General features: G+C 40.8%; 1 protein-coding gene across 2 annotated transcripts; it reads right to left on the minus strand.

Annotated features, from left to right (window-relative positions):
- Positions 1 to 1,639: 1,639 nt before the first annotated feature.
- Positions 1,640 to 14,798, minus strand: phf6 (PHD finger protein 6). Of its 2 annotated transcripts, XM_039814047.1 has the most exons (11): positions 14,645 to 14,798; positions 12,258 to 12,415; positions 11,599 to 11,700; positions 7,182 to 7,315; positions 7,021 to 7,067; positions 6,511 to 6,671; positions 6,263 to 6,406; positions 6,040 to 6,144; positions 5,809 to 5,942; positions 2,623 to 2,752; positions 1,640 to 2,471 (listed from the first exon to the last, which is right to left on the minus strand). In XM_039814047.1, the coding sequence occupies exons 2-10, from the start codon at positions 12,387 to 12,389 to the stop codon at positions 2,623 to 2,625; spliced, it is 1,089 nt and encodes a 362-aa protein (XP_039669981.1). In that variant the 5' UTR covers positions 12,390 to 12,415; positions 14,645 to 14,798; the 3' UTR covers positions 1,640 to 2,471. The 2 variants fall into 2 exon arrangements, with proteins under 2 accessions (XP_039669981.1, XP_039669982.1); XM_039814048.1 differs by lacking the exon at positions 11,599 to 11,700.

The following is a 14,798-nucleotide window of genomic DNA, read 5'->3' on the forward strand; positions in this document are numbered from 1 at the left end:
TTTCAGCGCGATTTCATTTTTGTCTCAAATCGTAGGTGTCTCTCCTTGATCAGCTAGCTGCCTGGCCCCTGAACACACCGTGAAAAAGCCCGGTCTCGGGAGACAACACAGGGGTCGTAAACGTCACACAAACACTAGGGGCACAGACTGCACCAAAATGCAACAAACCACGTTCCAGCCAATCACCGACAAGATGGTTGGGAGAGGGGGTGGGGGTTAGTTAGTTAGTGCCAGTAAAACGTTACATAACTGTCTGCCTTGTAAATGTGTGTAATTAATCCCTTGGTAAATAATTAGGCCTAATTGTTTCATAAACAGAAGGGGCAAGCAGGGCTGCAGTCAATACCAGTTTAATCAAGTCCAAGGCAGTGAGCTGCTCATATGACTAGGAAAACGATGTAGAGTGGAGACTCTTATTCGTTTTTTTCAGGAACAATATTTTCTCCACTGTGTTCAGCTTTCGGCGGCGTCATCAATTATGTCTTTGTCTAAAACGACACAAACCTCGGCAACATCACTACTTCTAACCGCTAAAACTATTGTCATATCAGCTGTTTTGGTACAGACTTATATGAATACACTGTTTAGTAGCACCCACAGGCCTGACAAAAGTGCAGTCTTCACTTCATGATCATGATCTTGGAGCGCAGTAGTACGGTGTTCATATTAGGACATATCAGCCGTCAAGAGCCAGGCCTCAGATGAAAATGCATCATTATCCTGAGACCTGATGCGTTACGGCTTCATTCAGTGTTGTGCTCTGAGCACATGGCCCTGAGGCGGTTTTGCTTGAGGCTGTAGGTTTTAGCCTTTTTTTTTTTAAACAAACTTTATTGACAGTTGACTAATTATACCCTAAGTATACAATACTAGCTATCTCTCTACATGTTTTTTTTTTTTAAATGTAAGTTTTAACATGAATCCAACATTTTACTAGCAAATATAAATCCCCACTGATGATAGGCTTACTGGCCTTATACTGTATGCAAGGTAGTCACTGAGGTAGCCATCCACAGATACAGTTCATCCTAAGGATTCATTGTTCCACTGTATGTTTAACATTTAAACATGATTTAAAAAATCATGCCAATAATTATTTTAATAGCTTAGTATTCTATGCAAACAAAGGTATGTATAAGGCTTTAGGCCGCCCTACACGTTATTGTAGGCTCAGTTTAATATGCAATTTCATTTTATACAATATATGTAGTAGGGGGTCCCTGCTCTGTCTCCCTCTCAGTTAAGGGGTCCTTGGTTTGAAAAACGTTGAAGAGCCCTGGCCTACATTGTTCCAGATTAAAGATACCGGTACTGGGATCATTCTCACCTCTCACTCCGTCTCCCTCTATCACTCTGAAACCTAAACATAAGATATTATAGTGTGGACCTAATGATGACTTGTTTAAGTGCTAAAAAATATTAAAATAATTAGATGACCTAAATTCATCTACACAAAGTACTTTATCTGCAGATAGGAACATGTATGGCCTTGCTGTTTATAGAGGTCTGACTTTATGACTGCAGCTAGTGTGACATTCCTCACTCTTCAAACCTCACCTTCACCCTTAACACGCTGTAACCAGCCATGCCCATAGTACCTTATGGACACACGTTTAAATGAAAGACTCCGTTCACTCAGTAAATGTGTAAAATAAAATATTTTCTATTTCCAATCATTCATGGATACATTTGTAGAGATACAAGTAACAGTAAATCAAACAAAGTCAAGCCAACACCTCTAAAGAGCTCTACTTTGCCCTTTAGTAGCTAAATAAAAAAATGCCACCTTGAACAGTGGGAAAATCCAAGTGCATGCTGGCAAAACTTGTAATTGTGACTGTCCATATATTTAAAAAAATTACCCATGATGATAATACAGTAGCAAAATATTACATATCAAGAAAGAAAGGCTAACATGAAAAGAGTATTCTTAAGACATGAGTACAGAAACAGGGTAATCAAACTGCACAACTTGATAGAGAGACTAGTAACAAACAGACCCCTCTTAAAAGTGAGTCCTTTAGAAGCAAAGGAAAAGCTAAAATGCATCCATTTCAGCAAGTGTGTGTCATGTAATCTGTGGGGACATGGGCAGTGAGTGACAATCAGAAGATCGGTCCATCAGCTCTTATTCACGGAAATAATACATGTATTTGAAATGTGAGCCCATCACGGAGTCTTGGGTAAGATTAGCCATGGCTTTTTATGATCCTGCAGCAGTCCAGTGCTCTGCAGAGTACCACCAGTCTGTGAAAAGCTTATCCAGTCAACTCAAAACGGGGTTTTTACATGAAGAAGACATCTGGTGCACATTGGGACATCATGTCCATTTACTGGAGAGAAAAAAAAACATGTGAAGGGGGCTTGTAGACCACCACTTTGTGAGTAGGCTAAGATTTATTATGAAAAATATCTCTCCCTCGTCTTAGAGTTCTTCTGTTTTCATCCCATGTCACGTCCCTCAGGCCAACCTGTAAGAATGGCATCAATGAAATGACAGCAGATTTTCAAACTTCAACTACTGCTATAGGAAAACACTGAAACCTAATGTTTGACATTGAATGTGGACATTTTGCATGCTTTAACAATAGTTTTTGTGTGCAACCACCACTAATAACGTACTTAGTTGCCATTCACTTGCGTTACAGCGGCTCCTTCAAGGTTGTTTGCTGCCCTCTGTCTACTGCGATTCTCACGTTCCTCATCTTCTTCATCCCTCTCCTCGTTGCCACTGTGATTCTTACAGTATAGCCTTTCACACACACACACACACACACACACACACACACACACACACACACACACACACACACACACACACACACACACACACACACACACACACACACACACACACACACACACACACACACACACACACACACACACACACACACACACACACACACACACAAATCAGCAAATGGACAACCACAGGGTCGCCAAATGACCCTTTTAGACACTAATAAAGTGTCTTCAAACCAGAGAAAATTACATAGGAAGTGACTTTTGTAGTTTCTCACACAATCAACCAACTTTGGGTGCTTCTGCAAATTTCAACACTTGCAACAGCTAAAGGATTCAACACATTCTGCTACACTTTATGTAGAAAAGAGGAAACGTCCATCTAAGGCAAGCGAATATCCCAAAAGTGAGAGGGACAGAACTCACTCAAAGATGAGGGTAAATTTGAGCTCAGGAGCCTTCACATTAACATCTGGCTAAAGGACGGGAGGGGACTGAAATATGACTGAAGTTCAGACCTGGCATATTCGGGATGGCCACATTCTTTTAGCAGTGTGTACACCAATGTGTCCTGGGCCGCCTACTCAACTAAGGTCCTACGCGTAAGTGGAAGTACGTACTCATTTGCTGGCTTTGTCCCCGACGACTAAAAGAATGGACTATGAGTGGTGTCAAAAATGCTTCTCACTTAGAAATCACTTTACAACTTGTGTTTTGGGTGTTATACTGTCTGTGTTTTTGTTCCGGTTGCTCTGCCCAGATGTGACACCTTCCCGTCCGCCTGCTCTCATCCCCAGGTCTGAAGCTCTGTGCGCCGGCGTTGCCTGGCAAAGGTCCCCGGGGACTAGGGCTAGGTAGCGTTCAAAGATTTTCGATACCGTGACCTCGACACCGGTTCCTATATGTGAGCCCCTTCTTTGCATAACGTAGATTTTTCTCGCCTGCCTCTATAACTTCAGACAACCAATCACCAGCATTATTAGATCTTGGTAGAAACATGCTGCATGCTTATTGGCTCACTGACGCTGATGAGATTTACTCCTTAGATACTGAAATTTGGTATTAAATGACGAGGCATTTTTAGATACTGAATATTTTAGAGGCAATTCAGTCGGTGCCTAAAAAGTATTGAATTCGGTACCCAGCCCTACCGGGGACAGCAGGTAGACAATAACCCTATATTTTTAGGTTCATAAAATGTACTCAAATTCACAAATCTGTAGTATATTATTACAGACATGAGCCATGTGTTTACTGCATGTTTATTGCATATAGAGAAGGGGAAATGAGATCCAATCCCAAGCGGTCACTCAAGACTCGCGTGAAGACACATTCTAATGCCAGGTGTGAAGTGACTTACTTAGAGCTCTCCACTTGTGATTGGATCACCCAAGAAGCATGTTAATGCCAGGTCTGAACAGAGCCTTAAAGTTAAAGGTGCTATTTCACCGATGAACAGACGACGGTGGTAACACACAAGACACGTCGAAGTAATAAAAATGGTGAAGTATATCAAACTTCTATAACTTATACATACCAGAATATGAGATAACTAAATATATTAATTACATTAATAATAATAATAATAATAACAATAATAATAATAATAATAATAACAACAACAACAACAACAACAACAACAACAACTGTATTTGTATAGCACAAACAGGCCAGATGATAAAAGCAAGTCTTTAGAAGAGATTTAAAAGAAGCCAGAGTTTGCCTGCCTGAGATCTCCAGGCAGGGAGTTCCATAACCGAAGGACCCGAACAGCAAAGGGCCGGTCACAGTTAGTGACAAGACGAGATTTTGGAAGCCTTAGTAGAGCCCTGCCCGAGGATCTCAGGCATCGGTCCGGCTCGTAGGGAGTTAGCAAATCACAGATATAGGCAGGAGCCAGGCCGTTCAGGGCTTTAAAAACAAGTAGTTAAAGTGCTCATATTATGCTTTTTGGCTTTCCCCCCCCTTTCCTTTATTGTGTTATATATCTTTTTGTGCATGTAATAGGTTTACAAAGTGAAAAAGCCCAAAGTCCCCCCCAAAGGGACTTACCATCTCCAACAGAAAACACTGTTCACTAACTGCTCCAAACAGCTCTATTGTAGTCCAGCCTTTACTTCAGAGACAAACGTGGTCACTTTGGAACACACGTTATAATGCTCGCCTAGCTGCTAGCTGTCAGGGCACGCCATCATACTCTGCTTCTGACTGGCTAGTAGTCCTTACCTAGCTACTGTGCATGTGCGACTCCCAACAAAGATGGAACATAAGTGAGAGGTCTCACTCTGTAGCTAAAACAGAGAGCTCAAAACACAGGGTGAAAAGAGGAGCTGCAGCAATGTGCAGTACAACAAAATATGGTGTTTTTTGAAAATTAAACAATGTAAACCTATTCTGATATAACCTAAATACAATTATGAACCTGAAAATTAGCATAATATGAGCACTTTAAATCTTAAAATCAATTTTACAACTCACACTGGTAACCAGTGAAGAGCAGCAAGGATTGGTGTGATGTGTTCATTCCTCTTAGTGCGCGATAAAAGCCTGGCCGCAGCATTTTGAATAAGCTGCAGTCTACGAATGTTTCTCTTACTAATGCCAGAATACAGAGCATTACAATAATCAAGTCTGGAGGAGATAAAAGCATGTGATGCATAAATACAAACCATTGTGCGAAATCTGTCTCTGAATGGCATTACGGTAATTAGCTTTGTGATCCAGCCTAGGATGACCATCCATGACTATGGTTTTCTTCAGGAGTGTAAGTTAAACAAAGTATATCATCTTTGCACATGTGTAAATTAAAAGCTCATCAGAATCAAGAAAGCATTAGTGAACAACCTCTACCATAAAGGCATTCAAGGAATAATTGCGACTTGATGATCACATGTAAAACTTAGCATCAAAGTACAAATAAATATTGTGGCAACAGTAATGATAAATAGAAAATCTCTATGCATAAAAAAAGTAATACAATCAAATGATGCATGTTCAAATCTGGTTTGAAGCATAAGCACTTTATTTTTAACTGAAAATGTGTTTATCTGTTGTTTAACTCACTTGTAGATGCCACGCGCCATGTTTTCAATGTACTTGGCTTTGTCCTGCAGGCCGCAGTGATAGTGGTAGGTCTTCACACATGCCTTGATTTCACACCCAATGGTAGCACCCAACTGAGTGCAGAGAGTGCATTTCTGGAAAAAACAACAACAAATGTCATTAACAAAAAAGGAGTTTTTTAACTCTTCCAAAACAGGTTAGACTGTTTAGTGGTTAGAAACATCTTCCCACCATTCTTTTCCCTCTCTTGATTTCCTGGATGACTGTTTTTACGTCAAAGTTTCCAAATTCAGCCCGTGACGTAGTGGTCAGCTGCACCGTCCCTGATGAAAAAAGCTGGAAGGGATCATAGATTACAAAAAGATAAAAGCGGTAGTGCTGCAACTGCACATTCACAGCATCAAGTGTTCTGCATGCTGCACAAAACAGACATCCCCGCACACATCAAACTTACCATGCACCTGTAGTGTGCCGCCACTTTTTTGGAGTTATCAGTATGAAGCATGCCCCTCGTTTCATTCTCTTCCTCACCAGCATGACAGAAGCCACAGCGCTGGCCGCCATCTGCCGGGCTGGCCCGAAGAGGTGACCTGTCCCGCTAGAACACACGGAACAGAACTCAAAAACAGAAGCCGCGTACAGCGGACAGGCCAGTCAAGTGAATTTCACAGACTGCATTGGTGAACAGACATGTTGCCTTACGTGGGAGGAACTCTCCTCGTCTGCAGCCTGTGAGGAAGTTGAGCGGGTGTCTTCTGATTGGCCACGAGATCCGACCTTGGCTCTTCCCTTCTCGAACCTTCCTCTGCCCCTACTTTGTGGAGGCGATGAGTCGGAATCATTGGCCACAGCTCCCTCTTCATCTAACGATGTACCAACAATCATGATTAGTACAAACTTTTCCGTTCATAAAAGATATTCAAGCAAAACAATTGTGAGTGTATTTTCTTGAGACAAAAATCACATTAAGAACTTCATCAGAACAAATGTCAAACACAGAACAGATGGAGCGAGCGGCTGTAAGAGCATGTTTTGTGGTAGCATTAGAATTTGATATACAATGAAATATAAATAGACAATCATCATTACAAACAACTAAAATTCATGGAGTCTACGCGTTTGTATTTGTGTTGCAACTGGACAGAGAAAGCAGCTGTAAATCCAATCATCCGTGCAGCCTACGGATATAACAGATGTTAAAGCATACTTTACCTTGAATGCCAACCTGAGAGGCATCCCGGTGTTTGCGACAGTAAACACTATGTTCGGGAGCAAAAGAAATATATTTCAATTGAATTTAACGTGAAGGAAAATATTTATTTTGTTTTTTGTAGATTTGTGCACAGAAGAGTCCAGAGTCCAAAGTGACTTACAGGTAAATCCCTTGTGAGGGATTCTCTTTGATCTGGGCTTTGTCCTTCAGAGCGCAGTAATAGTGATATGTCCTCCGGCACGTATTCACATCACAGCCGATGGTAGCACCCGGCCGGTGACATAAAGAACACATCTGAGGGCAAAGGAAACAGACCTGTATCTTTAAGAACAAGGCTAGGTTCATGAAAGTAATCGACAGTCCTTTATGCACGTTCTGACCACTAAAAAGCTCAAGGTACATACATTTCTTCACATGATCTGAGATTGCTCTCCTGTTTGTCAGTTCTGGAACAATATTGCATCCAAAATATCTGCCTTGATTAATGATACTGTACCTGTTAATATCAGTGTTTTGATTCTGAATGATTTGTCAGCCCTTCAGCTCTCTAAAATTCAAAAACGTGCTGTATTTGCTGGACTTATAGCTGCTAAGAGAATGATTGCAACCCGTTGGAAACCACCTCATGACTTGTCTGTTCGTACATGGACCCGTTCCTTTTTGGATGTCGTATGGAGCTCTCTACAGCTCGCATAAATGGAGCGTCAGAAAGGACTTTGGACACTTGGCTCAACATTGCTGAATCCTTGAAATCCATGCTGTAGACTTGTGCTATAGCCTTCTCACTTCTATTTGTGGCATGTGTTTGGTCCCTTATGTCTTATGTCTGTCTCTCTGTCAATGTCTGTTTGTTTATGTGTGTGTTTGTGTATGTCTGTTTCTGTATGTCTTTTTGTAAGCTGCAGACATCATTCTTACGCGTTCTTATGTCTCAGCATATTGTTTGTAATTTGAAAGAGTACCATGTGATGGTGCTGTGCCACCCTGTGTGACTATACTGAATAAAAACATTTGATGGCAAAAAAAAACAAAAGGTCAAAACCTAGTACAAGGCTAGACTGTGTATGTTTAATGTGCTTAATTGTGGGCAAATTGTTACATGGATAGTCAGCGGTGGTGTCTATATTGTGAATATATATATTAAATGTTCATCTGTAGTCGTCCCAGTAATATTTGTTTGTTGTGTACTGAAGTAGCATATCACATGGTAAAAGATACGTTTTAAGACAAATAACTGATGACTGCTTTTCAATGTCTGTTAAACAGACCAGACCTAGGTTTTACCCCATTAAAATTATGAACCGTAGCCTCAAGAGTTGGTCTTCAAAAGCTGCAGCATTTATTCATGGCCAAACTGAAACCTACACTGTACATTAACCACCACCTCACAACTTTACTGTTTACTTCTTCTCTGCTCTCTACAGTGCACCACTGGCATTGCTTCCTTGTGCCGTTGTGTCTATTTTTTTCCTGTGAGCCATTAGTGATAATCTATCATAAGCGATATAGAAGACATATTATATATGATATAAATGATAAATGTGTCACTGATTGTGAACTTTTTTTTTTCTTAATTGTGTAGGCCAACTTGTTCCACACATTCAGAGAGAGTGACAGACAGACAGACAGACACACATTCATCTGTATGTAGCCTACTCTGCCAGACCGTTCATTAAAACAGTTAAAACGGGGGTGGTGGAAGCAGCAACATCCGCCGTGTACTCAGGAAGTTAATCAGCGGATTAATATAGCGGCGGTAAAAGCCTGTGTGGTGCCGATACATTTTGAAAGGGCATTGGCCCACGGGGAAACCCCAACACTCACGCCATCACACTCACTCCGACCAATGGTGGAACTTCATCATTCAGCGACTCGGTGACAGAGTGTGTCCTCCATAACGCTGGTCCTCGCCATGCGGCGGGGTCACGGTCCAGCCAATAACAGCGTTCATTCTAAAAAGCTGACAACTAGTACTGTAACTAGTAATTTTCTCTCCAAAGATCACAGGGACCTGACGGACACAACTGTCTGACAGGCCATGCATAAATATCATGAAATAAGGTCATAGAAGCACACAACAAGGTTATGAAAAGAATAGCACTCTTCAATAAAGACTAGTGTATATATAGGTGTATTCATGAAAGACAACATAATGCTATCTGTATAAATAAACACTGTACCTGTAAATATATGGATACACTTTTACAGAATAGTTTTGTTATCATGGCATGAGCTAGTGCAGTGCCAGAATAAAAATATAACGCGTGAAACTGATATTAATTTACAGCAATATACATGTTACGCAATTGCATTTCAGTGTCAGACTCTGAAATTCACAGACGTCTTACAGACAGCTGCAGTGCATCTCATAACGCTCAGTGTCTGACAGACATACAGTACATATTGGTAGCGTTGGAACAGTTAGAATGTCTCATGGAGAATTTATGCCCTTATTAAATAGTTTGTCAGATTGAGGAATGAGCCACAGCCTGTTTATTCAAAACATGTGTAATTCTAGATCGGTTATTAGATGCAAAAGCTGATATTTCCCAATTAAACATGATATTAAACATAAGGGATTTACTGTCATGCTACAGTCTGTATACATCCACACATATACAACATGTGTGTACAAGAAAGACAGGTATCCGCAATTAAGGTACCATATGCTCAAGTGAACAGCAGTTACAGTGCCTTGCGAAAGTATTCGGCCCCCTTGAACTTTTCGACCTTTTGCCACATTTCAGGCCTCAAACATAAAGATATAAAACTGTAATTTTTTGTGAAGAATCAACAACAAGTGGGACACAATCATGAAGTGGAATGAAATTTATTGGATATTTCAAACCTTTTAAACAAATAAAAAACGGAAATATTGGGCGTGCAAAATTATTCAGCCCCCTTAAGTTAATACTTTGTAGCGCCACCTTTTGCTGCGATAACCGTTTTAAGTCGCTTGGGGTATGTCTCTATCAGTTTTGCACATCGAGAACTGACATTTTTGCCCATTCCTCCTTGCAAAACAGCTCGAGCTCAGTGAGGTTGGATGGAGAGCGTTTGTGAACGGCAGTTTTCAGTTCTTTCCACAGATTCTAGATTGGATTCGGGTCTGGACTTTGACTTGGCCATTCTAACACCTGGATATGTTTATTTGTGAACCATTCCATTGTAGATTTTGCCTTTATGTTTTGGATCATTGTCTTGTTGGAAGACAAATCTCGGCCCCGCGTCTCAGGTCTTTTGCAGACTCCATCAGGTTTTCTTCCAGAATGGTCCTATATTTGGCTCCATCCATCTTCCCATCAATTTTAACCATCTTCCCTGTCCCTGCTGAAGAAAAGCAGGCCCAAACCATGATGCTGCCACCACCATGTTTGACAGTGGGGTGTTGTGTTCGGGGTTGATGAGCTGTGTTGCTTTTACGCCAAACATAACGTTTTGCATTGTTGCCAAAAAGTTCGATTTTGGTTTCATCTGACCACAGCACCTTCTTCCACATGTTTGGTGTGTCTCCCAGGTGGCTTTTGGCAAACTTTAAACGACACTTTTTATGGATATCTTTAAGAAATGACTTTCTTCTTGCCACTCTTCCATAAAGGCCAGATTTGTGCAGTATACGACTGATTGTTGTCCTATGGACAGAGTCTCCCACCTCAGCTGTAGATCTCTGCAGTTCATCCAGAGTGATCATGGGCCTTTTGGCTGCATCTCTGATCAGTCTTCTCCTTGTATGAGCTGAAAGTTTAGCGGGACGGCCCGGTCTTCGTAGATTTGCTGTGGTCTGATACTCCTCCTACTTCAATATTATCGCTTGCACAGTGCTCCTTGGGATGTTTAAAGCTTGGGAAATCTTTTTGTATCCAAACCGGCTTTAAACTTCTCCACAACAGTATCTCGGACCTGCCTGGTGTGTTCCTTGTTCTTCATGATGCTCTCTGCGCTTTACACGGACCTCTGAGACTATCACAGAGCAGGTGCATTTATACGGAGACTTGATTACACACAGCTGGATTCTATTTATCATCATTAGTCATTTAGGTCAACATTGGATCATTCAGAGATCCTCACTGAACTTCTGGAGAGAGTTTGCTGCACTGAAAGTAAAGGGGCTGAATAATTTTGCACGCCCACTTTTTCAGTTTTTTATTTGTTAAAAAAGTTTGAAATAGCCAATGAATTTCGTTCCACTTCATAATTGGGACCCACTTGTTGTTGATTCTTCACAAAAAATTACAGTTTTATATCTTTATGTTTGAGGCCTGAAATGTGGCAAAAGGTCGAAACGTTCAAGGGGGCCGAATACTTTCGCAAGGCACTGTATATAAAGACATGCATGCATCATCATCATTAGTTATTATTAGTTCAATAAAGCAGCTACTGCACATTCTCATTATGCACAGTGTTTGGATGTGTGCTACTGTTAACATCAACAAGTAATATACGTTCAAATTTAAATACATTTATAGCTTTAAGATAAAATCTGTATAGCACCAAAGCTCAACCCGGGGCCTTATAGCTCTCCTTCTCCACTCCTCTGTTATTAATAGTTCACTGAGGGGGGGCAGTGGGCTACTTACCAATTTATTTCCCCTCTTGATCTCCTTTTTCACATCCTCAATGGAAAATCCTCCAATGTTGTCGCTGTCTGAGTGGGATGTGACCAGGGCAGAGGAGAAAAGCTGCATAGACATTTATAAGAAGCAGGAATTGTTTTTGTGCAGTCTTTCGATATGATGATGAGTACAATATCTGCATTTTAATTTCCCTCATGACTACTGCTGATGCACCATTTGCCACACTACTGTGAGGGTTAGCGTAGATTCCATGTGTTACAGGCATCAGAGCCAATTTCACAGTAAAATAGGTATACTCATAAAAATGACATTTTCTATTCAGCCACATTTTTTAAATGGTATGTCAGAGGCTTTGGCAGTTAGCCTTAGAGGAGTGTTTTCTCAACCTGGAGGTCAGGATCACCAAGGGGACAAAAGACAAATTGGAGGTTTTCAAGAATACGAGAGATAAATCACTTTTTTCTGCTAAACTTTTTTCTTTACGAAATGCTGACTTTTTGTTTACTTATAAACAAATGAAACAACAGGAAAAACACAAAATCCACAGTTCTTTGGGCTGAACTGTTCACTATTCTGCATATGTGACAAGGGTTGCAAGTAAGCATGACTTTGTGCTGAAGGATCCCAGGTTAAAAGAGGTTAGAACAGTGTGCTCTCCTCACCATGCACTTATGGTGGGCTGCCACCTTCTGGCTGTCAGACACTAGCAGCTGCCCGCACTCCTTGTCCCGGTTGGTTCTGCAGAAGGCACATTTAAGCAGCCGTGCTGCTGCTCCTTTCCTCTGTCCCGACATGACCAAAGGCTTTTTTGTTTGACCAACTGTCGAATGAAAAACCCACAAATATATTAAGGTGAGAACGACAGGACAATTTTGTATCACACAGGCTGGTTAGTATTTATTTTTAAATAGATATTATTAAAACAATTGTCCACTTCACTCAATCATCCAGCCTTGCCACGTATACCACTATAACAGCTTCCATACACATTCGACATCCGTCATACGTCTTGCTCATAATCACAGCTCATATCTGATTCAAACTAAATGCCATGAATCTATGGCGATGCCCAGAATCATTGCTAAAAATAAATGATGACAATGATGGCCCAACATATTAACAGTAGGGTAACATGATAACAGAGTTTTAAAATGTTCAGTTAATAATGTGTTCATAACGAGGGATAAACATTTGTAAATCTGCATAAGCGTCCTCACTAAGGGTAGCCTAGCCAAACATCCATTACAGCTTGAGTTATTGAAAAGTAAACTGTACTCTGGATATCAAGTTCTCTTTCACCAACTAAATGTGAGGATTGTGAGATAATGAAAGAACCCTTTGGATGGTAGCCATTACAAACTATTTCCCAGAAACAGCTGGAAACAAAACTTTGACTAGGCTACTCCAAAATAGAGCAACGAAAGTCCCCAAAGAAGAGCCACGTGTCCTACAAACACTGTTAAATGGTGGACCGTTCACGGGGCCTACACATTGGTTGCAGGACTACAGCTTGACAGTCTCAACTTCTGATCCTAGTTCATTTGGGTTGACTGTGCTATGAAGATCATCTGATGGCCTGTATAGATACTAGAATCCATAGTCTGCTAAATTGTATGACCAATATCAGAATTGTGTGAGATCCTGCTTATATTTGAGGAGAGCAATCAATGTTGTTTATGTTTGGTCATTAAAAAGGTGGCAGTTGCAGACAATATCATCACAACCCAGGCTGGCAATTAACGACAGCCATCCCAGGTATAAATCAGACTGAACAGGGAATAGGAACAAGTAAATCACAACAGATCTAATGCAACCCTGTTTATCTTACACATAGGGGCTACTTCTAATTACAGACAACCCCCCATGAGTAGTTTTACTGCAAATGATGCAACATGTTTTCCATTTTGTATACACAGTCTGCTCCAATAATCTACCATATCTTGTCTGACACAACTCGCAGCCATAACATTGTCTAAAGAAATATTAATCAGTGAAAACATGCAATTTTAGACCGTATTGCCTGTAGATAAGCAGTAAAGACATACACATTACCAGGAGCTGGGATGATTTGAATATTGACAATGTATCATTTTCAGCTGCATTTTTATTAAACCTTTGTATTGTATTATTAATCAAAACATTTTTGAAAACCATGCAAGATTGGTTGCAAATCCATCACTGTATTCTTTAAAGTATATGAGAAGCTCGAAACCTCTAAATGTGTACTGTCATTTGTAAAGATAGTCTGTTTGATGGTGTCCATTATGCGCTTCAGGCGCCACAGATTTAATAAATATGAGGAGTAAAAAAATTTACTAAATCCTTAATAGTCCACAAACGAAACTGGGTGGGTTATTTTTTTAAACTCACGCAAAAAAAAAGAAAAAAAGAAAAGAAAATCACAATAGCAGTGTGCTGCGACGCCTTGATAGAGCCGTACGGTTCCAGCCATGATAGCAGGGCCAGGATTTCACTGCGGCGGAGCCAGCGTGCAAAACACACAATGCTGTCCATGTAAATAACAGCAATTATCTTTTATTTCAACCTCTGCTCTTCACTGAAATGCTCTCATATCACAATCCTGTACTACATGGCGATGTCGTGGTCGATTTGTGAAAAGAACAAGTGAAACATAAAAAGTGCCTTAAATTTCTCCGACAAAGTTTTGAATTAAAGGGGGTGTGTGTCCCTTTCTCCAACAAACCAGCTAGAACTGAAAACAAATTTCACTATGAACATCTTAACGCCCAGCATTTTTTCCTAAGGCCTTTTCATGCAGGCAAATAAAGGTCGGTGGTAGGAAAATATGACACTTCGACATTATGTTTATGCTGGAATCCCAAAAAACTGCGAATATTTCCCTTTAAATGTGGGAAATTATCATGACAGGCGCGGGTCTTCGCAAACCGTTTCGAAGTAAAGAGCGCCATACGTGATGTATCCCTGTGAAGAGAGAGCAGCTCAGCTTGTGCGCCAGGCCTGGGGCGACAAAAGGCCATCAAACACAGCAGCTATTTATCCAGCCGCTGATACACAGCTCACATCTTACCTGCTAATATAGTCTTATCGCGCTGAGACGGTGGAAAAGATGGAAAAGTGTTCCGAGCAGTGACTATGTTTCTTTCCGTCCTTTAGAAGTAATCGTGAGCTATTCACACTAGCATCAAGCTAGCTACCCTGCTCAAGACAGCAGGACTTCCGGG

The sequence above is a fragment of the Perca fluviatilis genome, chromosome 10 (genome assembly GCF_010015445.1).
Source record: "Perca fluviatilis chromosome 10, GENO_Pfluv_1.0, whole genome shotgun sequence".
NCBI lineage: Eukaryota > Metazoa > Chordata > Actinopteri > Perciformes > Percidae > Perca > Perca fluviatilis.

What these genes read in the sequence shown, in the direction of transcription:
- phf6 (XM_039814047.1), bottom strand. Translation starts at nt 12,389, where the DNA reads ATGTCGGGACAGAGGAAAGGAGCAGCAGCACGGCTGCTTAAATGTGCC. An exon ending in TCAAGAGGGGAAATAAATTG is followed by an intron (nt 7,316 to 11,598) that starts GTAAGTAGCCCA and finishes CTTTGCCCTCAG; the next exon opens with ATGTGTTCTTTATGTCACCG. An exon ending in ACGAGGAGAGTTCCTCCCAC is followed by an intron (nt 6,407 to 6,510) that starts GTAAGGCAACAT and finishes CGTGTGTTCTAG; the next exon opens with CGGGACAGGTCACCTCTTCG.